The sequence below is a fragment of the Aphis gossypii genome, chromosome 1 (genome assembly GCF_020184175.1).
Source record: "Aphis gossypii isolate Hap1 chromosome 1, ASM2018417v2, whole genome shotgun sequence".
In the NCBI taxonomy this organism is placed as follows: domain Eukaryota; kingdom Metazoa; phylum Arthropoda; class Insecta; order Hemiptera; family Aphididae; genus Aphis; species Aphis gossypii.
Window position 1 is genome coordinate 37,672,277 of NC_065530.1, and position 27,316 is coordinate 37,699,592.

The following is a 27,316-nucleotide window of genomic DNA, read 5'->3' on the forward strand; positions in this document are numbered from 1 at the left end:
GCGGGTCCACCGTCGAGTGCCGACGACGATCGCGACGGTGTGTCAGTGCGTTCGTGCGATTCGGACACGCAGCACCGGTGTCGTCGTTTCAACGTTTGATACTACGTAACAGTCGTGCGCACACTCGCGTAGTTATATTATATACTATAATATTATTATAATATCGATTTCATAAATAATATATCGTTTCGGTAACAGACGCGCGCAAAAAAAAAAATTTGGGACCAACGATTTTCGCGATCACAGTCGATCGGCGGTACCGCCGTTTCCGTTCGTCCGCTATGTGAAAAACGTATATACGTACAGTGCATCGAGCGGTGCAGCGTACGGACGATGAGGCGCCGATGGCCGCCTCGACAGACACCGAACACCGCGACCACCATCACGACCACCACCGGCACTATCATCAGTACGGCCGTCCGGTGGTACCGCAGCAGCAGCAGCAGCACTACTATGCTGGCTACAAGACCGCCGCGGTCAAGAAACACCGGTCGCCGGCCGGCGGTAGGAAGAAATCCTCCGGCAACCGTAGGCGGCGTCTGACGCACGTGTTGGCCGGCATCGTCCTGGGACTGTTGGTCGGCTACACGTTCGGCGGGTCGTACGGCCGACTGCGGTTGTACGCCGGTTGCGGCGGCGGTACCGAAGGCGCGGGCGGCCGGACGACCGGCGCGCTGCGGCCGCTGCAGCAGCAATCGCCGCCGGTCCAGCACGACGACGAGGACGACGGGACCGGCGGAGCGATGCCCGCGGCCGGCGGCGGCGGACCGCCCGAGTCGCTGCTGTTCGTCGGCGTGATGACGGCCAACCGGTACCTGGCCACCAGGGCGGCCGCCGTCCACAGCACGTGGGCGCGTCGCGTGCCCGGCCGCGTGATGTTCTACACGTCGGAGACGTCGGTCCGGCCGCCCGGCGCGGCCGACCTGCCGCTCGTCCGGTTGCCGACGGTGGACGACTCGTACCCGCCGCAAAAAAAGTCGTTCCTGATGCTGCAGCACATGTGGGACAACTACGGCAGCGCGTACGAGTGGTTCATGCGGGCCGACGACGACGTGTACGTCCGTCCGGACCGGCTGGCCGCGCTGCTCCGGTCGGTGGACAGCCGGAAACCAGTGTTCATCGGACAGGCGGGCCGCGGCAACCAAGAGGAGTTCGGTCTGCTGAGTCTCGAGTACGACGAGAACTTCTGCATGGGCGGGCCCGGCGTGATCATGAGCCGCGAGACCCTGGCCCGGGTGGTGCCGCACATCAAACACTGCCTGAAGAACCTCTTCACCACGCACGAGGACGTCGAGCTGGGCCGGTGCGTGCAAAAATACGCTGGCGTGTCGTGCACGTGGTCCTACGAGGTACAATTATAATTGTTTATTATATAAATTGTTATTGGAAATAATCGCACACCCTTATTTAACTACCTATATAATATATAATCGTATTGTGTCGTTGTCGCCGTCTCGGTCACCCCGAAAAACTAATACCACCAATAGTGTTCGATCGCACGCCGCGATGGTCACGCTTTTAAATAAAACGAACCAAATCGATTTCCGTCCCGAAATCCTCCCCCCCCAACTGGTTCGAGACACGTTTCTTTTTTTGCGAATGTTCTTTACTCGACGCTTTTTGATGAGAATCGAAATCGTGCGATCGACGTATCCGTGTAGGCAGTGGCTGTTTTTCTGATTTTCCGTAGTGCACATATTTAAGTTTGAGCTTATAGTTACTATCAATTCGTCCAAAGTATGGTTGCAGAATGTTATATAGTACTATACATAAATAAGTGGTGCACATTTTTATTTTCCGTAGTGTGCACATTAGTAATTTCGTAGTGCACAAAGTGTGTGTGTCGTAGTATACACAAAAATAGCCACTCCGTGTAGGGTATATTAGAAGCAGTCTATGAAAAGCGTACGATCAGTTCATGTGAACAGACACGCGAGCCGCGAGGGAACAGAGTATTTTGTATTTTGTGTAGGACGTATATTTTAATGGTGCAGTGGTAGTTGCGTGCGCGCTCAAATTGTGTGAAGGATTTTTACCTATTACAGAAAAATTCGTTCTCAGCTCCACTGATTTGGTGTATTTTTTCGTTTGGAGACGACGTTTAAACGACGGCACTCACTCGTCTCCGTAGTGTCTCGAAAAACATTTACACGCCCTATTACTTATACACATTTAAATGTATTATCTACGATGCGATGAATATAACCACGGAATTCGTCAATTATTTGCTGAGTTCGACGTTATATATTGTGTTTATACTATACATTTCGGTTGCGTCATTTATTAAAGTTAAAAACTGGTTTCTTGGACACATTCAATTTCCACGTGAGTTATTACAATACATATTATAGCTATGTTGTGTATGTTACACATAGTTTTTGGTTTTTTTCTTGTGATTCTTGATTATAAAAACTCCAGAAAAAAACGACTCCCTTATTGGTCGATTATATTTTAGATTTTAAGCTAAGCGATGAATATAATATAGTGATTTGACACAATGAATATGTTATTTATTGAATACAATCTTTGAGAGTAGTCTCTGATGCGAAATTGAATCTAGTTGACAATTCCAGCGTTATAAATTATAAACAATTTATGGAATTGTATAAATATAATCTTTTAAAGTTACTCGCTAATATCCCTGACAAAAAAAATTCAAAACTGCTATATTAAAACTGAATTTTATATTACAATTTTTAAAGGTAGTCTATATTTATAAATATCAAGAATACATATAAATGTTTCATAAGCAATAATATCGCGGAATATAAGCTCTAAGCTCTGTGCGTAGTCGCACTTCCTACAGAGCAAATAATTAATTTTCTTATTCGAATTAAAAAAATTACAGGAAAACGGGATTATTAACTTTCCACTTGTCTTTGACAAGATTATTGGTATCTTTTTGTTATAAATCAAAAATAAATAACAGTAGATACATACTTGAAAAAACAAACTACAAAAATATTCAGATGTTTATAATATAATATAATTTTTAAGTTACCTATATTTTGATTTTTTTTTGTTTTTTGAGAAATTACGAGGAGTTGACATTTAAAAAAAAAATGTGAAGTGTAATATATTATACTAATAATAATTTTTGAAGAAAAACCTTGAAAATGTAATACGATATTTCTTAAAAGTTGTTCTTACAGTAATTAATTTAAGAATATTGAAAATTATTATTTATTAAATATATTTTTTTTAAAAAATCCATTAAAATCATAAGCAAACATTTAGTTATTATTTTATTGTAGAAATGAATACCTACAAAATTATTACGTAAAGCTTGAATATTTAAAATAAAATTCGTTATAAATTTTTCTTACAGAAATTAAAAAATATTAAAAATGCATTTGCATATTGTTTTTGTAAAAATTTGCAGTTAATATTTTCACAACCTTTTTCTACTTCAACGAAAATTAAAACAATTTTGGCTTAAAAGTTATAGATTGTATTATAATACAATCTATAAAATATTTCTTGAAAAATATTAACTTAATTGCTTTTCTATTTCTATAATAGAAAATTTAATGGCAATATTATAATGTATTTTAATACATCGTTCTAAATAGTGACTGATACACCGCTACAAAATTTAGAATAGTTTTTCGTATGCAATTATGACCATTGATTTCAAATTGCAAAATCGATTATAGTGACCTACTCAATAACGAGAATATTTAAAATATGTATAATAGAAAAACAGCTTCTCGGTTTTTTTCAGGTATTAATTAATCATTTGATGTGAAATCAATATTAGTTTCCTGCCACATTTAACTGTATAATTAAAACAGTTATACTTATCGGTTATCAGTTATCTTTAACTATTGGAGATAACAAAAATGTGATCTTAATAATACTGCTTCTCGTCTCTTCAGATATGCTTCAATATGTAACAAAGTTAACTAATTAGTTTATGAACGTTTTATTTACCATTTACCGTTATTCGTTTTGCAGTTAAAAAATATTCTATACATATTAGATGCCTAGTAATAGTATTTTTTAAAAAAAAAGAACGATTATTCCATTCAAAGAAAGCTATATTATATAGTGGTATTCAAATTTAAAATTTTATAATTAAAGAAATGCGTGTACGAAAGCTTAAAAAATTGAAATCAAATAGTTATATGTACTTAAATTACGACAGTTCAATATATTTAGACAATTATTAGCAAGAAAAATAGTTTTTTGGCACGTGAAGATCAGTTTTGTTGGAAAATAATGTCAAATTTTACTTTTCTAAGAACTGACATCGAAATATTTTTAGTATTCAATGATGACAAATAACAATTGTGTTAAATTTGGCGTTTTTGTTCTAACAAAATATGTTTATGATGATTTCAAATCTCAATAATTCACACGTGATCTTATATTCATAATTTTTGAAAGGGAATAATAATTATTGAAATCTTTATAATAAATTCTAATACCTACGTCCTATATAAATTCAAATTCGAACACAATTGTACCATTAAAAAAATAATGATAAAAATCACATCCAGAAATTGGAACATACCCATTTTATATTAAAATATACAATTAAGTAATCACGATGTAATTCATAATTAAACATGCATAGTTAGTATCTGTATAATACCTGTTTCATTTAACACAGTTTTATTTTTATCTGTGTATTTGATAATTTTCTCAAAAACATTAAGGTCGTTTTCCTATTTGGACGTAAATTTCAATAATTTAACAGATAACCTTTGAACATATTTTCAATTATTTATCGAAATTAGATTAAAAAAAAAATACAATATAATCATATTATATTAATATTAATATTGATACTAAGAATTAATTACGATAGCTGATATTTACTCGAAAATTATGTAAAAATGTTTTAAAGACGATAATGTTTGTTTTATTCGTCAACGTAAATGTTAAATTTATTTAAGAACATATCTTATATGACATTCGTGGTTATCTAGGGCCAAAGCGTTTAAACTATGCATTATGCATTTATTTTTTATTTCTTCGAGTACTTTCTTTTGATTTATATTTTATGTAGACCTTACTATGGATGTAATAAAACTTAGACGAACACATTATAATATATTAACAAATATGCGTTAAATAAATAATAGTAACCATATGAATTATGTACAAATATCTATTACGCACCTAAATAGAATTTGCATAAAAGAAATATGTTTTAAATTTAAATTATAATATACATATATATGCAGATGTTTGAACAATTAAATTATTAAATTCACTATTATTTATACACAATGTAAAAGTAAAAAAATTAGAAGTCGACGTCTTATTTTAGACTAGATAGTAACTAATATTAAAAATTAAAATAGTATTAATCCGCGTACATTAGTGTATTAGAAAGTATTATATATTATGTCTTATTTTTATTCTAAAAACATTATTCTGAAATTGTTTATTTATTTATGAATTATTTATAGCATGTCACTCATGTAATAATTTCAATGTAAGTTAAATTCATTTTTCATCATCCCTCCTTTGCTTCTAACATCACAGTCGAATGCATTTCAAAAATATCATATAATATATTGTCATTACGCTATTATATTAAACCTAAATAACGTTATAATTGTAGCTATATACACAAAATAGGAATTACGTCGGAAAATGTTATTTTAATCGAAACCTTGATATCATAATCGGTCTAAATTCTAAAATTGTGGTATCCAGTAAAGATTTTACGTTAAGAAGTGATGATTTTTTAATGTTTTAATTCTTATTAAAATTAATAAAACATTCATTGAATAAATTTAGACATCAGATCTACGTGTGAACTAAGACAATATCTAATGAGTAATGATATTTACCTCTTACCTGCGTACCCATAATAGGTATGTCATAATACTATAATAGGCAATTGTTTATGCTTATAAATTATAATACAATTGAGGACATTGTATTATGTATTAAAAAATATAAAATGAAATAATATAATATAACAAACAAATTTATAATAGTCAATACAAATATTAGTTTGAAAAAGTTTCAAATTTCATTAATAACTTTTTTTTAGTTTTGTTTATTTTACAGCAATCTTAAAATAATATAACACTTGTAACAGTAGTGATAAATATTGTAATGTCTGTATTATTACTTTTGTTATCAAAAAAAATAATATTGACGTTTCCTGAACAATTCGTGTTAGCTGCTATAGGAGTATTCACATCTTTGTCTGTCTTTTGGATATTGCAGTTATTTGTCTATTACGTGCGCAATGTCGTTTGGTGTAACGGGAAAATTATGATTGTTTAAATAAAATATTTAAAAAACCATTAAACAATTTTCTGCATGGTTTGAAATATATTATATAATATTATCATTTAAGTGTATATACATAGTAAATATTAACTATTAAGTACCTATTAACGATATTGATTCTGTAAATTCATACAATATATTATGGTATTTAAAAACTGAAATATTGTTGAACATTTGAACTAGGTATTCAGTATTCACAACTTAAGATCTTCACACATTCATAACCCCGTATTGGATTATTAATAAAATTAAAATTAATAGTTTAAAAACTTGGAGAAATAATAACGTTTTAATAATTGAAAATTCATAAAGGGAATTAACTAACAACAGGGCCAACAACTATACATTATTCTTAGAACACTTTAACTACTTAGAAATTACTCATTAGAATATCGATTGCTTTAGATACTTCAAAATTAAAAATTAAAAAACTTTAAAAACTTAACAATTACCAGACTAAAATTATAGTTCTGACTAGAAGAAAAATTTGAATCGCAGGGTTCTTCTAAAATAACATTATTAAAAATTAAATCATTTGATAATATATGGTTATTAAATATATACTTAAAATTAAATTTGAGTACGTATTACCTATATTGTTAAAAGATAAAAACGTTTTATCTTGGCCTTATTGAGTCACTCTGTAGTCTATATACCTATTAGGTAGATATATGTAGTATGATTAAAGCTTAATTATAATATTTCGAAGGTTATAAGTAAATGATCCCTTAGGAATAAACTATTAAAAAACTGTTAACATTGACATTTATTTTATTGGTTATATATTGTAAAATATTTATCATGGGATTTTGTTAATAATCATTATTTGACAATGTAATTATTAAAATATTTCTAGGTTTATAGAATATAATATAACTAACTCATAATTTTTAATCTTAAATCTATTAAATAATAGTGTATTATAAATAATTATAATTTTATATAATACTTTTTGTTAAATAATTCTTGAACTATACTTTATCTTAACTTTATGACACAACTATATAAAATAAATGACAATAAATTTGAATACCATTTCACAAGACTTTCATATTGGGTGGCGTTCGTGATTTGATCTTAAGTATATGTGTATATATATGTTTAAAAAATAATATGTCCTATCAATTGACTTGTAATTTAATAGCTTTTATTACCCTGTTTAAATATATAAAAAAAAAAATCTTGTTTAGTCTAACATATTGGTATTAATATTATAAATAACAGTTATGCATTAAGAACACGTGTGTATAAAGATTTTAATTAACTTCTGTTCGGATAACTTCCTTCGACGGCGTCACGGGTTAATGTTGAAATGTAACCATATTATTTAATATTTTCATAGCGATATAAGTTTTATTTTTTCTAGTGGAAATATTTTTAAAAGTATTTAAATTATATTGTTGTATCTACAAATGAAAACAATTAATAAAACTATTAGTATAATAACGTAAAAAAATATTACTTCAAATAAGTTATTTAGTTGTATGGTTAAATTTTAATAAAAATATTGCAATCCATTTTTTAATTTAAACTATTTATACGCTTAAACTTTAAAATAAATGTACACAAGAACTGCATAAGTGTACTTGAATTTAGAATAATGTTAGCATTGATAAGTAGATATAATATAGTATTGTATGAATTGCATATGCAAACACTATTTTCGGAAAAAATTACATAATTTAGCAAGTTACTTGAATTTGAATTATGCCAATGCAAGCATAAATAAATATTAAATAGTTATAAAAAATCTTTAGCGACTCTTAAACTCATAATAATAACGCAATACTTATGATGACGTTATATTTTTCCGAGACGGTATTTTGTTTGTATACCTACACTCATCAATTACGTTTATTGAATATATTTTGGTTTGCCACGCGTAAAAAAATCTACTGCAGAGATATGTTTGAGCGTATTATATATATATATATGTATAGAATGTTCCAAATATATATATAGTTATTATGATCTAGTTATTTCGATATTAGTTGTTCTGATTCTAAAAGTATCACCTATCGCCAATGTGTCAATAATAATCTATATATTTATATTTATAATAACATGTCCTGCAATGAACGACACGTATATTATGTAGGTACGCATACTATATATATATAAGTATATATATATATATTATACATGGATACACGTGTTCGTAATATAATACAGTTGTCTTCGTTGACGTGTCCGGTGCAGGTTTTACATGGAAATCTCCGAGTGAGTGATGTGTAATGCACTTGATTTTTTTTTTTATAATTGGATTTCATTGTAAACTTACCTATTGATTGAAATTGACTTTTTTTTTCATCAAATATCGTGGACAAAATTCTGTATAATGACCAATGATTTGCTTAATATTGTTAAACACTTTCAAGTGTACATGTCTTGTGATAACTCACCCCGTCGTTTATTATAATATTATACGTATACATATATGTATATATAATTGTATAATAATTGATGGTAGCTATATTTTCAGAAACAAATCAGCTCTTCGTGGCGCGTCGAATCGTCTGTCAAACGAACACGTGCAGACCGTATGCGCGTGTATTTTTTAAATTTAATGCACTGAACCGTTGAACGAAGAAAAAATGGAGTTTTGAAAAATGGATCTTTCGGTCGGATTCTTTGACTAGGGGTTTTTCGTGTGTGGCATGCACATGTCTAGTATTTATTTAAAAACACACCAGATTCTTGAGCACGTATATAAATAAATGTAATAGATTATATGGATATTGTAGGAACGATTTTCGTATGATGACGATATTTTTACGTAGGGCTCGCGTGACTCCGTCGTCCTATAGGACATATATACAGGGTTTGTTGAGTCGTAACTCAGTTTAATAACGTTGAATATTTCAAGTTGTACTGATCGCATTGCAAGTTGCAACCATATCGTCGTGCCACATCATGTATAAATATAATATGTATGTTATAAGTGCATATTGTGCATTCAACAGATAATATATTATATATTTCATCACTTCAGACCCCACGTCAGAAGTATGTGTCAAAATATTAATTATAATTATCAGACTATTAAACTATAACAATGATACATAATATAAACGATAAACTATAACAAAATTTATATTATTGTATTTTAGTATATACAAATATACAATGTATATTATACATATTATTCATAGGAAATTCATTTGTGTTAACAATTCAACTACTTATGACGAATTAAGATGATGACCGAAATCGAATAAAAAAATCCAGATGTTGATACTTCACTTTGCGTAATAATAATTAATGAATAATAATAAACATTTTAATAAAATATTAACTCTTTATAATCAGTTAATAAATAAGAACCATAATAACGACAACAAGAATTTTATGTGAATTATCAAAGCGACTATTAAACGATTGGTGTACTCTTCCGAGATAAAATTAAATAAATAGAATTGTTAAGTATGCAGATCGAGAAGGTAAAAAAATTGCGATGTGAAACCCAAAGTACTTTTTTTTATTACATGCATATTGCTATATTTAAAATTGGACGCGTTGAACAATATTCAAATCTCATGGTGAAGTACCTACATTCTACACTGCTTGACATAGTAGGTATACCTATACTTCATTGACTGCTATTAGCGCCAAAAAAAAAAAAAAAATATGTATGTCAAAATCGTGAACATTTGCAAGTAATTTTTCAGTTGAAAAATCATAAAAAATTTTTGTGTTCATTTCTTAGGTTAAAAAATTCAACACTATGTTTTCCATAAGTTTTCCTTCAAATAGCTATAGAAAAAACTCGAATCATCGTTATAAGAAAAATTTTATGAACATTTGAATTTTAAATTTTTACGAAATCGCGCAACGATAACGATTTATTTTCAAACGATTTTAAATATTTGTTATTATTTGTTATTATTCGAAAAGCATAAGTTGTAGGTACTTGAAAATTTCATCAGCTATTACTTATTTAGATTGGCATTTTCTTTACATGATTTAATTTTCAAAATATTTCGCTTATTTTAATGCTATTTATAGACATTTATAATTGTTATAACTAATATTTAATTACACTAAACATTAAGATTACGAGGGGTGTGGGGAGCAGAGCTCCCCACTTTTGTATTTTAGTAAATTTTCAAATCCTCCCCATTGAAAAGTCCTGAGAACGCCTCTGTACCCATAATAGTGACCAACTCCACGTCTACACTTAATAAACAGCAAAGTGGTATCTATTTGACTACCCACTTACTATTTAGTAGTATATTCATATTATCAAGTATTTTATGACTGAGGTCATCTTGTGATAATTGATATTAGACGTCTATTTTTGATAAGTCTTGGGTATCCAAGTGTTCTATAATGTGTGTTATTTTTTTTGACTATTTTAAATAAAAAAAAAATTGATTACCTCAAATTTCGGAAAGCGAAAATAGTTGTGTGTAAAAATCGATCTTTACCTAGTACAGATTACGAAGAAAAACGTCTTGATAAATGTGTAAGAAACTAATCGTCTTATATTCAAATCCATTAAAGTAGGCTAAGATTATACTTAATACCTATTACCTATATTATGTAAACTGAAATTGTATACAAATTTTTTCTGCTTTAAGTCTTCTATTCTTTTTTCATTAGAAATTATATTCTCCGAAACACTAATGTTAAATCTTCTTAACAAATAGATTAGTATAATATAAATGCGTGTTAGTATCAAATACAAGTCTACTAGTATTATTCTTTTATTTTACTTACGTCCGGTATTCGTATATAGATAACTGTTATTCGAGTGTACATACAGAGTACCTACGTAGGTACATAACTTTAATTAATATTATATATTTTAATTTTATTTGCGAAAATTACACAATGCGTATGCGTAATATACCTACTATTTTATTTGATGGTGTATTATATAGTAACTTAAAGTTATTACAATTTTCAAAAATAAATATAAAAAAATCATTAAGTTAATGTGTAATTAGCAATTAGTGTAAAAGTGCATGCATTTAAATTAGAATTATGACTGTCAAAACAATCTTTTAAATAAGCGATAATATTATACACATCATAATTAAGTAATATTATCATTTATCATTAATATTTCAAATTTCAACATAAAAACGTTTTTTTAATTTTTAACAAACTATCCGAAAAATTACAATAAATTATGTATTATGTTAAATAATAAATAATAATTCCAATATTTTAGTTTGGAAATAATTCTCGGTGATTATTTTGTTAAATAAAGAAAAAAATGTATAACAACAATATTTGTTGAAGTTGTCTGTAAAAAACATAAACAAATTAAACTAAATAAAGTATGAGCTAAATTGTAATCGTAAACACTAATGACCAACAGTAAATAATTATATGATCTAATAATATACAATTTCACATACATTGACTAGTTTTTATGTTACCTATAAAATTATAAAATTGTGAGTGCGTAATACTTCTTAAAATGTGAATAATTATATTTTAGTGTTTGAAAACCAGAAAAACGCTAAATGACGACTGGATCTGGATTTAGACTATTGGAGATCCGAGCTTATTTATGATTAAAAATTGTAATATTTTGTTGTTTTATTTTTAAATTAATAATTCCATTAAAATTAAAATATATTTGAGTAATTACATTCAATTTTTTTTTTAATTCAAATAATAAAAACTTATGAACTTTGTACTAAATTTTAAAAATCAAGGTATGAATTTTAAATGTTCTATGAATTTTTAGTTACAAAATGATTTTAAATTTTTACAAAATGTCGACAAATCTCCTCAAAATGATATTTTCAAACGCTTTTAAAAAAACTGTGAGAATGTATTTTATATATTTTTTAATTGGTTAATAAATATACTTAAAAAAAACATTATATAAAAATGTCAAGGCTTTTGATCAAGTAAAATTTTTTATTAACGTCTTAGAAAAAAAAATGGTTAAGTGAGTACTATTTTACTGTACCTACATAGGTGTATGGCAACATGTATTAATATATAGGTAACATATATGTCTTATGGGCACACTCAGGGTTACTGTAATCACGATCCACGATCTATTAAATATAATAGGAAAGAACATAGATCTAATGTATGCAATACGTCACCAGAATCTTCTGCAGAAGTGCGCTTGCCCATGGCAGTTGCCTAATCAATTAAAAAAGCGGCTCAGTTAATAAAAAACTTAAATTTTTCAAAAATAAAACTCGACGATAACGTATTATTCCTGCTCCCTAAACCAAAAATAACTTTTCTAAATCCTCTTTAGATTTCAATTTGGATAAAGTGATAAACCATCATAATATGTTCAAGCTACTTCTTCTAACCAAAACCATTATCATCCTTTTCAAACATCGAAATTATTTACTTCTTTTATTTCCGAGTTAATAGCTATCATAAAATCCCTCTTCTGACTACTTTATTAAGTAAAATCGATTATAATTATCTATAGTCTATTGTCTATACTCTATACTGTTGTAGGTACATATTCTCTAATCCCCATAGTATTATTATTGATTCATTTTAATATGCAAGTTCACTTAATTAGATTCATAATTTTATATCTTTATTTTACATAATAATATGAACCTATACTACTTTATAAATATATCTAATACCTATGTTGTGTTTGTATATTTTTGATTGTAGAGATATAATAGTTTTATACCAATTGGCAATAACTAATAAAAATAAAATACCTAAAATTATATTATCAACAAATTTGTAAAAATTAATTTGTTTTACTTTTTATAATTTATGTAGTATTTTAATGATCGATCCGAAATTCCGAACGCCTTAATGTACTATCTATAAATTGTTTGTATGTAAAACTAAAAACACACCCCACACACAATATCCTACGCATGCATTCTTCAACACATAACCTTTATCTATTTAAAAATTGAATTTTTAGTACTTATGAAAATTTGTTATGCCTTCGACGCGTCCTCGTAAGCGTTAAAAGCCGAAAAGAAAAATAAATGCTAATCTTGTACCAAACAGGACGTCACGGTCATCGTTCGACTTACGACAATTATTCGACGAGAACATCACGAAGACGTGTTGACATATATTTTAATATATATTTATATACACATTATATTATACATGTACCTATGTATGATATATGTACACGCGTATTAAGGTTAGATTTATAGACCAATTACGAAATTAAGAACCCTTTTTATATTATTGTGCCAACTATTTCGCATGCTGTGTGCTCGCGCTCTATAATAGCGTATAAATAAAAATGCGCGTTAAGGAAGTCACTAACCTATGCATGCGTGGCTCAATGACGACTGTGATCATGTAGGTAAGTCGAGGAGAATATTATGTGTGTGACGCGGCCAACTGTCAAGGCCGCCGGACCTAATGCGATACCGTTGCAGGTCGGGAGGACCGGTTTTTTTTTTTTATATATTATTATATTTTCCCTCCCGACCAAATAATATGGTGTTTTTTTTTCTATAGAGGGTGAACTACACTGCAGTGCCCACATCGCGGTCTGTGGAGGAAATGGGACAAAAAAAAAATAAATAAATCGAAAAGAAATGTGTACACAATATTATACACGAATTCGTTCACGGATAATTAATGGACTTTTTATGAGACACGCGGTGCCTTGAAAAAAAAAAACAAATTGTTCGTCTATACCTATATAATAACCCGAAGAATAGGTTTAGACTGTAGACCACGACAGATATCTGCAGACGCACGCGTTACTGTATACATCGTATTATACGTATGCGAGTAAAAGAAAAAAAAAGGAAGAAAAAAGATCCGAAAAGACGCGCAGTATAACAATGCACATTTTACTTATATATAAGCGTATATATTAAATTATAGGATGTATATTGTATAATATTATATTATTTTACATAATATTGTTGTATTCGTCAGACCAGCGCAGACAAGAATGGACTTTTTTTTCCAATTATGGTCACTAATAATTATTTTATTTGGTCGTGAATTTATTTTTTTCGTCTATGTCTTTATATACTTATACACAAGGTATATAGGTTTGTATTTTATATAGAAATAGAACGGTATGTGCGAAATGTCTGGTCGTTTGGGCACACTCTAGAAACCGTTTGGAATCGCATGCCGCTCGTATGGCCATAATAATAAATAATAGTACGGTAGGTACGTCGTACGTGTGATGTTTTTTTTCCACTTGAATCTCGACGAGTCATGTGCGCGAATATACTCAATTACCGAGGAATGTCGTATTTTGGCTCGAATCACGTGTGCCGAAATCGTATGTTTGGTGCTATCGCAATAAGCGCATTGGAAATATGATATGGGGGGTTTTTTTCCCCCTATTATAAACACGCGGAACGGAAAAGTTTTTTTCAACCAGACTCCGATAATCGGGTTGGGTCGATTATACTGTAAAATATTTTAACTCTAAAACAGGTCGTAAATCTTCTCGGTTTATGACGTTTGTAATATTATGATTTGGTGTAGGTAGTCGTAATGTATTGTTTGTATAGTAATAATAATATAGAATTTATAAAATTTAATTAGCCTGTGGGGCATGCATAATAGTTCATAATATAACCAACGCTTATTGTTGTTATAATATTGGTTTTCCTATTTTCGTTTCAGATAGGTTTTTATAAAAAAAAAAAAAAAGTTGATAGTAGATTAAAAATCGTAACACTTTAACCTATATAAGTATACCTATATAAATACAGACGTGCACGCGTATACCTTCATTGTTATAAGTATATTATAAGAATTCGATCATTTTACCCCCTGCAATCGGGTCGCTTTGCTCCTACCGTAAAATATTTCAACAATATAAAATCAGCTGTCGGCAACATACATTGAAGAGTATAAACGGATACTCACAAAACATTACAGCTCGTGTAACAACGATAATATTATCATTATTATCATCGTAAAATCAATTTTAATATTTCAATAAAAAATAAAATAGTTATAAAAACGTCGGTGAATGATTTGAAATTATTTTATTATCATTATATAAATAATAAACATTTTCAGATTAAAGTGGATATGAGATAGTAAAAACAAAAACGTTTTTAATTTAATACTTGAACGCGTCATATAGTTACCTATATATAATATTATATATTATTTATTTATTATACACACGCAAGGATACGTCAAAACTATAAGTGCAGACCATTATAAAAACCTTAATGCAAGTGCTGCAGTATTATAATATTAAATATATTATTATAATATATTTAGTTGATATTCGTCGTACAATAGTATTAAAGGATTGAAACATGTGGTTAGTGGTTACATAAACTAAAAAATAAATAGCTAATATGGTTACTAATTTATTAGAGTGAATGAACTTGAAGAGAATATATATATTATGACCATTGGCTATTTTCTACACAAAGAGAGCCAGAAAATATAAATGTATACGTTTGTAATTATCTAATACTCCGATATATAATATACATACATCTACTGTATTTATCAAGTTTTTTAATAGGTAGGTACTTAAAATTTTTAGAAGTAAATAATATTATTTTAAATGCCCAACTTGTACTAAGTATATCAAACGATTCACACGTATCACATATACTTATATTTATTAAATAGGTATTCGTATTAAAGGGAGTGCATTTTATGATAAAAACCAGAAAATAATATTATTTTACAAAAAAAAATTAGGATGTTTTTTTTTTCTTAATTTTACTAAAATTTACTTTAAAACACAATAAACCAAAAAATACATTTCTATTTTACTCTGATACATTGTTTGTATATATTATCTAATAAATATTAATTTTATCACCATGCGTGTAATTTTAACACCACAACATTGTATGTATAGGTAGGTTAAAATCGAGAATATCATAATATATTATGAAAAGACAGATTGAATAAATATACACCTATTGAAAAATACGCGTGTAATTTAAAAACGTGTAGTAAAATACTCGTACTTGCAATGCATAATATGTTTTTTAAGTTGTTATAATTAAATACTTGTGATAATCATCTCTGACACTGTGAACACGGGTATGAAATATGTTACAGTAGAAAAGTTTTGACCAAATGCAAAATCCCGAAATTATGGAATGAGAATGTTTATTGTTTAAGAAAATAAGATTAACACTGGAGAAATATAGTGTAGTGCTGTAGTACTACAGTATATAATATAATTTAGTAGGGATTAACAGCTTAATAGCCTTGCGCCTATATATTTTTGTAAACTGTAGGTATATATATTACAAGTTATTCGTTGCATAAAATAGAACAGGACAAATTATTATTATGTATATTATTATTACTACTGGACTACTGGTGTTATGAAAAAATTGCGTTGACACAAAGATTTAGAGCAATAATAGAAATACGAGAATCATGATTGATTTAATAAAGGCTAAAGGTGGATTTATGTTTCTTTTTATCAAATCTTACCAAGTTTACCTTAAAGGATGTTAATTTATCAAGAACAACTGATCGCACGACGTCAATATTGATGGAAAACTTTTAACCGAAAAAACTAAGCTAATTAATTGTTTTCTATTCGTATTTAAATACTATCAAGCCTCAAGTATATGTTTATAGTAATGCGCGAGTGATACTGCCCAGTATATCATTGTTAAATTAATTTATTAATTTTACATCACTATAATAATTAATAATAATTTATTTTGGAATTTTTTTTAGATGCAAACTATTTTGTACCACAACTCCAGTGGCCGTGATGCGTTCACTGGCAATTTGAAACAGAAAGAAGTGCACCGAGCCATAACTCTCCATCCAGTCAAACAGCATAGTCACATGTATAGGATACACAACTACATGAAGGTATCGCACGTCACAATTTTTAATTTAATAACTTTTTACTGATTACTGATTTCTTTTGCGACCTTTTTTCACGCTGCTGCAGAGTCTAGAGTTGCAAGATATACTCCAGAAGAAGATCCTATTGCATCGGGACGTACGATCTATGATGGATCAGTTGAATAGTACTCACTCGCTACCGTCCAACGAGTTCCGGCTGACCGGCGACTCGAAACAACTGTTCTCGTCCCGGCCAGGAAGTCCTAATTACCTAGGCGATACGGACCTGTTGGGTAACTAAATACTGTTATATTACTATTGCAGTTTTGTTTATATGTATATTATGCAAATCTTACAAAAACCGTATATCGTTTGTGTACTATAATAATATAATATGGTGTGTAGGACTTCCACCGGGCTTGAACAAGTATAGGCCACGCAAGGTGGCAGACGTTATCAAATGGGACTTTATATCAAAGGCTTGGTATTCGGACACGGATGCAAATCCCAGGCGACGGATTGATTCCTACACGAAAGAGGGCCTTGATGACGTCGTTCGGGAGGTATTTATTTTATATTAGTCTATTAAAATAAAATTGGAAACGACCTCTGAGTTTTTTATAAATGTTAAATATGTATGCGTATTATACTTATTTTATTTACATAAATAACGCTTTATTTAATATATTTAATTCATAAATAAAATAGATTATCGTACAAATTGAACATTTTTTTTTACTTAGCCTATAACTGGGGGTTTATATCATTTTTTATCATAAAACATATCACTAATTACTCCTCCTTATTAAAATCAAAACAACTATTCCAAATAAGATAAAGATGTAATTGCTGTCTATATCAATATTGCATTTTAGCATTTACCCTTGCATTTACCTGTATGTGTATATATTATATTTATTTACATATATTGTACTCTGTAGGTGATGGATTTGATAAATAAATTTTCCAAGCAACGTGGTCGGGTGATCGATTTTAAAGAAATATTCTACGGTTACCAAAGGGTGAACCCATTATACGGCGTCGACTATATGTTGGATATGTTGCTGATGTACAAGAAATACCGAGGAAAGAAAATGACTGTTCCTGTGCGGCGACACGCATACCTCCAACAGCAGTTTACCGGTAAGGAAGATAATATTATAATGTATCTAATATTCTAATGTAACTAAATGGCTAGTTGGTAGTGTTTTTTGAGCAAAAAAATCGAATTAAAAAATCCTAAGCGAATTTATTTTCTATTTAAAACCATCGTACATATATTTTCTTGTATCATCATTCGAAATTACTATAATATTCTCGTTATGTTATACAACATAATATGTCAGATGATAAAGAGATTTATTAACGTTTCACACAATTTGTCTGGGAATACGGAATAAAAGCTTGTTACATAATAATAATCTGATAATGATTACACTAATTTAATTTTTAAAGTTCAAAAGTTGACGAATGAAATACATTTTTAATCTTAAAATTACTATGATTACGATAAACTAGCTTTGTTTTTAATTATCATAAAACAATAAAATATAGACACTTTGATAAAATGAAAAAACAAAATGTTTAGTATTTTATATTTAACTATTATATTATTTGAATAAATTCAATGACACATTTAGTTAAATTTTGTATTAAAATTTGCTTTTAAAAAAAATATATACATAATAAAAACCAATATGTTGAATTACTAGGTAGTGGATATTGGGAGTATAATACAGTTAACGTACATTCATTAAATTCGTTATTCATAAAATATTCGTTAAATAACAAAGTATGTTGCTTAGAATAAATATATTCTATATTTTTATGTTTCAGTTTCGCTAACCTTCAAATTTAATAATATTAAAAAAAACTTCAGGAGTTTAGAAACTAATAATGTACTTATAATATATTAATATTTATAGTTAATTAAGAATGTTCGTGAATATTTGTTTTCTCTCTCAGACCAATGAATAACATAGTTCATAGATAAAAGGTATTTACGTATAACCATTTTTTGTGGTATTTTAGTCAATTTAGAATAAAATGACCTATTATAAAAAATAAGGAGGATAATATTTTTGAGGGTTGATGTATCGGATTTATATTTTATTATAATTTCACTTTATATTTATCTTTAAAAATAAAAACAATTATTTAAATTATTTTATAAATTCAAATTGATATTAAATAGGACAGTATTTAGATAAATCAATATGTTATACTCTAAAAAATATTAATCTCTGTGATTTTTATAAAAGTTATTTTAATCTAAGATAACTTAAAAATATTTCGTGTGAATGCGTTTTGTCTTTACTGCGCGTGAGACAGATAGAGAATACAAACAGTGCGCTGTATCCTCTTAACTAGGCATGCCCAACCTTCAGCTTACGGCATAGGTATTTATTAAAGCAATTACCTATTAAAACAGTAGTTTTAAATAGTATCATAATATTTTTATTATAAATAGGTACTATTTTCCCCGAATAATTAGTTATTACTTATTAATTGCAAAGCAATGATTTACAAATTATAAAAATAATAATAAATGTATTATGGTACATTGTTATTATATACCTACTCATTATAAAGTATAGATAATTAATACAGTATGTACCTACCTATACATTAAGCAGTAAACATTATATTGTTCTTTATTTTCCAACATTTTAGTAAAAAACATATTACAGATATTCACTAAAAATAACATAGTATACAAATGAATAGGATATAGAATAAGTATTATAACTTTTGCAAGGGAATAATATGATGTGAAAATATAAAAGTATAGTTATAATCCAAAGTTCGAATATTAATAAAATAAAATAATTCGATAGTGGAGCAAAATCTAAGATAATACCAACTGTATAGTTAGTGGTTCGTACTTTATTGCAACCTGCGATATATTTATAAACCTTTGATAGTAATAGTATCATTGTGCATTATAAAATGTTTGAATACATCTACTTAGTATGTATAGGATGATAGTGGAAATTCTAGTAAAGAAGTAGATAAATAAAATTTCTACGATTCAATAATCTAATTAATGACCAAATTTCACACAATATTGTTATTTATGAATTTGGTCGGATATAGTAAATTACGAGTATATTTAGGCATATACCTATTTACAATTATAATAAATGATGATGGTTCTTTTTTTAAATTGTTATACCTAACACATGCAAAATGAATTTTAATATTTTTGTTCTGTTATATTCTACTTATAATTTAAAAATTTTATTTTTAATTTTTTTTTTGACTAGATATTTTTAAGTACTTTGTGTGAAACGTGAGGTACACAAAAACCGATCACTAGCAATTTATACTTTTATAGTACGACTAGGTTATAACAGCGGTGTGCAGATTTCTAAGTATAACCAAACGCGATATGCCTGGAACTCAGAAGTATATAGATAACGAACCTAACCTAACAGAGACTGTAATCAAAATAAATAATTCCAAAAAATATTAAATCGTTTAAATATATACAAGCCTCCGAAAGTATTTAAAATATTATTCTAGTTGCTCGCATGTTGTTTTTAATACGAATAGAATTAATATATTTTATTTCTATTTAAGGTATTAAATATACATAATATTATAATAAATACCTACCTAATAATCAACTCGATTCAATCATTACAGGTTTCGAAGTTCGCGAAGTGCTGGACGGTTCGGAAGTGAAGCTGAAAACGCAGCAGCAGGACGCCGAAGCGTACGACGACGACGACGCGGCGGGGAATCCGTCCAGGGACATCGCGGACAACGGCATGGTCCGAGTGGAAGGGCCGCCGGCCAAGCGTCGGCCGGACAGCCAAACCAAGACTGTCCACTTCGTGTTGCCGCTGTTCAACCGGCTGGCCACGTTCGCCCGGTTCGTGGACAACTACGAGTCGGTGTGCCTGGCCAACGACGAGCGCGTCACGCTGACGGTGGTGCCCTACGGACGGGCCACCGCGGACGGGGCGGCCGCGACGGTGGCCCGGCTCGCGGCCCGTTACCCGGACGCCCGCTCACCGTGCTTCCGGACGCCGGTGGCCAGTTTGCCAGGGCGGAAGCGCTGCACGCGGGCGCCGTGCACGCGGCCGGCCCGCCACCGGACGACCTGCTGTTCTTCGTCGACGTGGACATGCTGTGGACGGCCGCGACGTTGGACCGGGTCCGGTTGAACACGGTCCGCGGCCACACCGTGTACTTCCCCATCGTGTACAGCGAATACGACCCCGTCGTGGTGTACGGCCGGGCGTCCGGGTCCCCGAACCACTTCCTAGTCAACCAGGACACCGGATACTGGCGGCAGTACGGGTTCGGCATCGTCAGCGCGTACGCCACCGACCTGGCGGCCGCCGGTGGCCTGGACACGTCCATCCGGGGCTGGGGCAACGAGGACGTGGACCTGTTCGAGAAGTTCGTGCGGTCGCGGACCGCGGTGTCCGTGTTCCGCGCCGCCGACCCGGACCTGGTGCACGTGTACCACCCGGTGGAGTGCGACGCCGGGCTGCCCGAGCCCAAGGCCCGGATGTGCGCCAACACCAGGTTCGAGACGTACGGTAACGTGGACCAGTTCGCCAACATCATCTACAAGAACAGGGACGCGGTGTACGAGTTCGCGGCCGGCCGACTGCGGAACGTGTCGACCGCCGCGACGCAACCACCGGCGCACCCTCTGCCCGTGTCCAAGTCGGTGCCCCGACCGGGCGTTTAATAATATCAAAATATTGTCATCGTACTTGCCACATTATTTTTAGTCGTTTTTATCGTAAACGAACAAGAACGGCCAATTTGCGTCGTGATCTCAAGTCGATCGAGAAAATCGTGTCTCTCTCTCTCTCTCTCTCTTAATACGTCTCTCTCTCTAAATATAATATATATATATATATAATAAATTTATCATAATATTATTAATATAATGTTTAAAACGTATCGTGATATTATTATTGTACCAGTTGTAATATGATTTTATTAATAATTGTATAGGTACTATTATTAGTTATTGCGACTGATAAATGTTTATCATAATAATTAAGGAAATAATATAACAAATTTATTAAATACATTTTTTGGTGTTTTATTGTTTGTAAAAAAAAAAATTAAATTGACATACATTATTAGTTATTACACTAAATATAAAATTGGTGAATATCAGTAATATCATCTATTTACCAAAACATAAAAAACTAAAATTTAAATTAGAATACAGAGTAAAATTTTACTTAACAAAATAATATTTTGCATTCAGTTCTTTTGAATTTATAACTTATTACACAAGACAATCACTTACTCATCCTGACAAATGTCTGTATACGATTCATTTGCTGTTTCCACTGGCTATACCAGTCATTTAAAATTTCATAATCTACTACTTGATGATCATTAATTTCAATATTTTTTTCTTCTGTTTTAGGAAAATTATATTTTTGGATATTATTGCAAAACGGTTTCTGTGTAGATTTACAGCTATCTTTCTCAAAATGTATCCCATGGTTGTTATGATTATAAAAGCAATTTTTATTTGTATAACGTTCATCAAAACTTTTATTTTCTGCTACTAAATCAATTTCCTCCTCATATAGTTTTTTATTATCACAATATTCTTTTTCATTGGGATTTTCTTGTTTATCATGGTATTTGTCTTCATCACAGTATTCTTCATTACATGAATCTTCTTCATCGCTGCATTCTTCTTCATCACAACATTCTTCTTCCTCACAGTATTCTTCTTCATCACAGCATTCTTCTTCCTCGCAGTATTCTTCTTCATCGTAGTATTCTTCTTCATCACAAGATTCTTCTTCGTCGCAGTATTCTTCTTCCGAAAATTCTTCAGCTTTACTACTCTTTTCACACATCATAGTTGACACATCACTCTCATCTGCATCTGTTAAATGAGCAAATTCACTATCATGCTGTACCGGCTTTAAAAGGCTAAAATCTGGTATTTGAAATAAACTATAAATGTCTGTGAATCGTAGTCGTTGACTATTATTTATATCAATTTTAGGGTCATCAATAATTGATTCATTTGAAATATTGCTTTCTGAACATACTTCGTTAACTAACTTCTCGTCTTCAATATTAATAAGAGGTTTATGTTGACTCTCCAACAACTGATCTGTATTTATATTGTTCATTTTAATATCAGTAGTGTTAGATAAATTTTTTAAATCATTATTTTCACATATTTGATTTATATTAGAAGGCTCATTTTCACTAACAGTTTGGAGAGTAGAGTTTTTTAACATTAGTTTTTTACTAGCTTCATATTTTTCAAAATCTGAATCATAGTTTTTTATAATATCTAAAAGATCTTCAGGACTATATTTTGTGTATTGATCAGTGCTATTAAGTAAAGGTTCTGGATCAAATAACACATAGGATCTATCATCAGTTAAATGTTTTTTATCAACCATGTTATTTTCAATGAGTTTTTTTTCAGTTTCTTTAACAAGATCACAAAGCTTTTGTAGTGATTCCTTTTCAGATAAACTGCTAACATTTGATTCAATATCATTGGTACTAAATATAGAATCACCTTAATAAAAATAATAAAAATAAATTCAAATTTATATTGATTAATGATTATTTTATAAAATTGTCTTACTTTCATTATCCTTATTTAAGTTTTCTTCAATTAAATTATTTCCATTTTCTTTAGTTATTCCATTTTCGGTATCTTGGATTGGTAACATTTCAGTTTCAGTAGTTAAATTAAGATCTTCAAGCTCGTTGTCTGCATATTCAAGTATAGGTTTTGTTATTGCGATTGGTAACATTTTAACCTTAATACTTTCAATACTATTAATAATATGTTTAAAAGTTTTCAACTCTTTGTCATCATCCAAAATAGTAAAAGCATTTCCTAAAAAAAAAAATATGTTAGTTTTTCATAAAATATTATTCATCTTATTATTATTCAACCTTTGTTTCCAAATCTTCCAGCTCGGCCAATTCTATGTAGATATGTAGCCCAATCATGTGGACAGTCCATATTAATCACCAAGTCTACATTTGACGAATCTATTCCTCTGGCTATCAAATCCGTGGCAACAAGTATTTTTGATTTAAAAGATGTTAATCTATCTACTAACTTCAATCGAATACTTTGATCTTGATCACCTCTAATATAATCCGCTTTATAGTTATGGTCACGTAGCATATTACAAACAGCTTCAACTCTGTAAAATTATAATAAATAAAATTACTATATATTATTTTTGTATAATATGTTTATCAATGACAGTACCTTGTCATGTAGTTAGTGAATATGATACATTGAGTAAATGGTAAATTTTTTAATATATTAAGAAGTCGCACATTTTTTGCAGGTAATAATATTATATTAGTACTGACTGCTTTAACACATGCTACATACTGCTGAATACCTAATAGGAACTTTGACGGGTCTTGTAATGCATTCATATCTTCTTCTGCTCCCTTGACTATAATATACTCTTTCATGAACTCATCAAAAACAGACATATCATTTTTATCAATTGAAGCACTTACAACTATTGTTTGCTTTAATTTTGGAAGTTTAGTATCTATCAGCCTGTAACAAATATGTTTGAAAATTGATTACAGTAAAAAAAAAAAAAATAATAAATATTATATACATTTATAACCAATACTAATACAATTTTTATATTTGAAATAAAAATCATATTTTAACCTTTTAATCTAAGTAGACCTATTAATTTTAATTTTTAGAAGGAAAATACAGAATTGTATAGTACAATAAAAATAGTTTGTTTAAACATTTCATAACCAAAAGAAATTTATTTAGGTATTCTATTAAATATGAAAATGCATACATGTATAAATACTGAAGGAACTTAAATGAAAAAGCTGGAAATGTTCTATAAATTATTATATGTATAATATAAATGCTTTGTCTAGTTGAAATAATAAAATGGAACAGTTACAATGAAAACATTGGTTGTATAGGGCTTATACTGTAAGTAGTACATTACATTTTATGATAACTAATTTTTATTAAACATAATAGTCCATGATAAAATATTTTTATTACTATTTTTTTGTGTTTGTTATTTTATTTTTATAGTTCATATTTTTAAATTAAACTAAAATTTTAAATAATTAAAAATAATATTATAAAAAAATAGTAACCTGTTTAAACCTTAAAAAGTTTTAATAGTAAAAATAGATTATAGAATATATACCAATATTTCTATTAAACATATTAAATATTAAACAATAATGCAAACTATTTTGTGTTTATAATTTTTTTTTAATATTTTCTGTGATTAAGTAACTGACTAAATTTTTTTAATATATGAAATGTCTATATAAAAATATATATATTATAGGTTATTTTAAAAGAAGCTATACCTACATACATTTTTCAATAGGTACAATATTAATTTAATTTTCTTAAAAATTCAACATTGATAATATTACCGAACATCTTTTGTAAAACATTTGTCAGTAAATAATTTATCAACTTCATCAAGTATAAAGCTCTTTACTTCTGAACATTTTAACACATGTTCATTGAGTAAGTGTTTGATGCGTCCTGGAGAACCAACAGCTATTTGACATGATTTCGCCTTCTGTTTGTCAACATCAACTGGAGTACCACCAATGAAATATTCACATTTCAGTCCTAAATTTTAAAAACAGGTTGATAAGTTTTAATTAGATTTTTGTATCTTAATATAAATACAAGCTATATGTATATGTACTAACTTAATACAACTTCAAACAAATAAGAAAGCAATTTTTATTTAAATAATATAGATATTAGGTAAACATGTTGCTATGAATATTTACAATTATTGGCGAATGCTGACAGTTGCTATTAAATGTTAGCAATGCTAATGCAGTTTTATTTTAATGCAATTTCATGATAATGAGAAAATCACAATCATAATATATAGTAGGTATACTACTTATCCAATATTAGATATTGTATATTGTACAAGTTGATAATTTTAATACAATATTTTATTACTTAACAACTTTTATAATCTCAATAAACATTTCACTAAACTGATATTTAGAATGCTATTGTCATTTATAGCAGTTATATATTGAATACAATTAATTTGCACAGTAACTAAACATTTAATGTATCAATAATCAGTTTTTTATATACAAAGATAATTTAATATCAATCTTGGATATATTAAGAAATCTATACATTTTATAATATTTAATAGTAATAATTCATTTATTAAATTTGTTGTATTTTATGTATACTATCTACAATCTTTACTATATATGACAACACTAACCAAACAGCGTTGTGTATGTCGAAAATGACCATAATCATTGTGTAAATGTCCACATTCTTTTAATTTATCAACATTTGCCAATATATTTAGAATATGTGTATTGATATACTCTAGACGACTGTTAGCATTCACCATAATATACTGAAAGGTTTTAGTGATTACTTTATACTCAGGTTGGGAGAAAAATAATTTTGTTGTAAGTACCTGGCAGGTGCTGTCCAACTTTTTTGAAACACTGTTGTATTTGGACAGCGATTTCTCGTGTTGGTGCCAAAATAATAGTTTGTAAATGATCTTGATCTAATTTCAGTCTAATCAAAGTTGGTATAACAAAAGTTAATGTCTTTCCAGTTCCATTTTTTGCTTCCACTATTGTATCTATAAATATACAAATCATATATTATGCATGTGGAGAATAGGTAAGGGGTAAAATAAAAATATTTAGTACAAATTACCATTTCCTGCAATGATTGTTGGTAGAGCAGCAACTTGTATAGGAGAAGCATTTATGAAACCACAATCGGACAGACCTTTCAATATGAGTGGATGGTCTGTTACAATGTCGCTAAATGGTGTCTCATCGTGTGTTTGTACGTCAGTAGTTCGGTCAGTGTCTTTAGAATATTCGGACGCCGGCATAGTGTCAATACAAAGTTAAGTAAAAAAGTAAAAATAGCTGAATAAAAAACGTCTCTATGAATTAGATAATAGGTATGACACTTTGAACTTTTTAAATGCAAGTAAATAAAATGAGACAAATGACCCATAGAATTCGAAAGTGGAAACACTCAAACGCCGTTTCCGTTTATCAATTTGTTATGGTTGATAAAGGTTATCACAACAATGTGTTTTGTATTTTGTATACTATCTGATATTTTTGTGGTATCAATAACTACAGCAAGGCTTTTCAAATTTCTTTGCGGTATATCAACGGAACTACAATATTAATTATTATTTTTTTTCAAATTGCCAAAAAGTGAAAATGAAATAATAGTAATTACTAATTAGTAAGTATAAACAATTGGCTAATTCATAATCATATTTATTAATTAATTTGTTAA

The 27,316-nt window shown here is 29.8% G+C and overlaps 2 protein-coding genes across 2 annotated transcripts; one reads left to right on the forward strand and one right to left on the reverse strand.

Moving 5' to 3' along the window:
* Positions 1-22,055, forward strand: LOC114120223 (chondroitin sulfate synthase 1-like). The gene is given in 7 exon segments (XM_050202197.1): positions 1-1,349; positions 16,882-17,022; positions 17,105-17,291; positions 17,404-17,561; positions 17,940-18,141; positions 20,647-21,009; positions 21,012-22,055. Coding segments are annotated over 7 exon segments (2,751 nt in total). The 5' UTR covers positions 1-344; the 3' UTR covers positions 21,707-22,055.
* On the reverse strand, positions 22,054-27,071 carry LOC114120245 (probable ATP-dependent RNA helicase DDX20). The gene is made up of 7 exons (XM_027982100.2): positions 26,711-27,071; positions 26,460-26,633; positions 25,420-25,624; positions 24,245-24,550; positions 23,920-24,176; positions 23,603-23,860; positions 22,054-23,533 (listed from the first exon to the last, which is right to left on the reverse strand). The coding sequence occupies exons 1-7, from the start codon at positions 26,892-26,894 to the stop codon at positions 22,275-22,277; spliced, it is 2,643 nt and encodes an 880-aa protein (XP_027837901.2). The 5' UTR covers positions 26,895-27,071; the 3' UTR covers positions 22,054-22,274.
* Between the last annotated feature and the right edge of the window lie 245 nt (positions 27,072-27,316).

What these genes read in the sequence shown, in the direction of transcription:
- LOC114120245 (XM_027982100.2), bottom strand. Translation starts at nt 26,894, where the DNA reads ATGCCGGCGTCCGAATATTCTAAAGACACTGACCGAACTACTGACGTA. An exon ending in AGTTGGACAGCACCTGCCAG is followed by an intron (nt 25,625 to 26,459) that starts GTACTTACAACA and finishes TTTAAAATTTAG; the next exon opens with GACTGAAATGTGAATATTTC. An exon ending in TGTTTTACAAAAGATGTTCG is followed by an intron (nt 24,551 to 25,419) that starts GTAATATTATCA and finishes TATTTGTTACAG; the next exon opens with GCTGATAGATACTAAACTTC.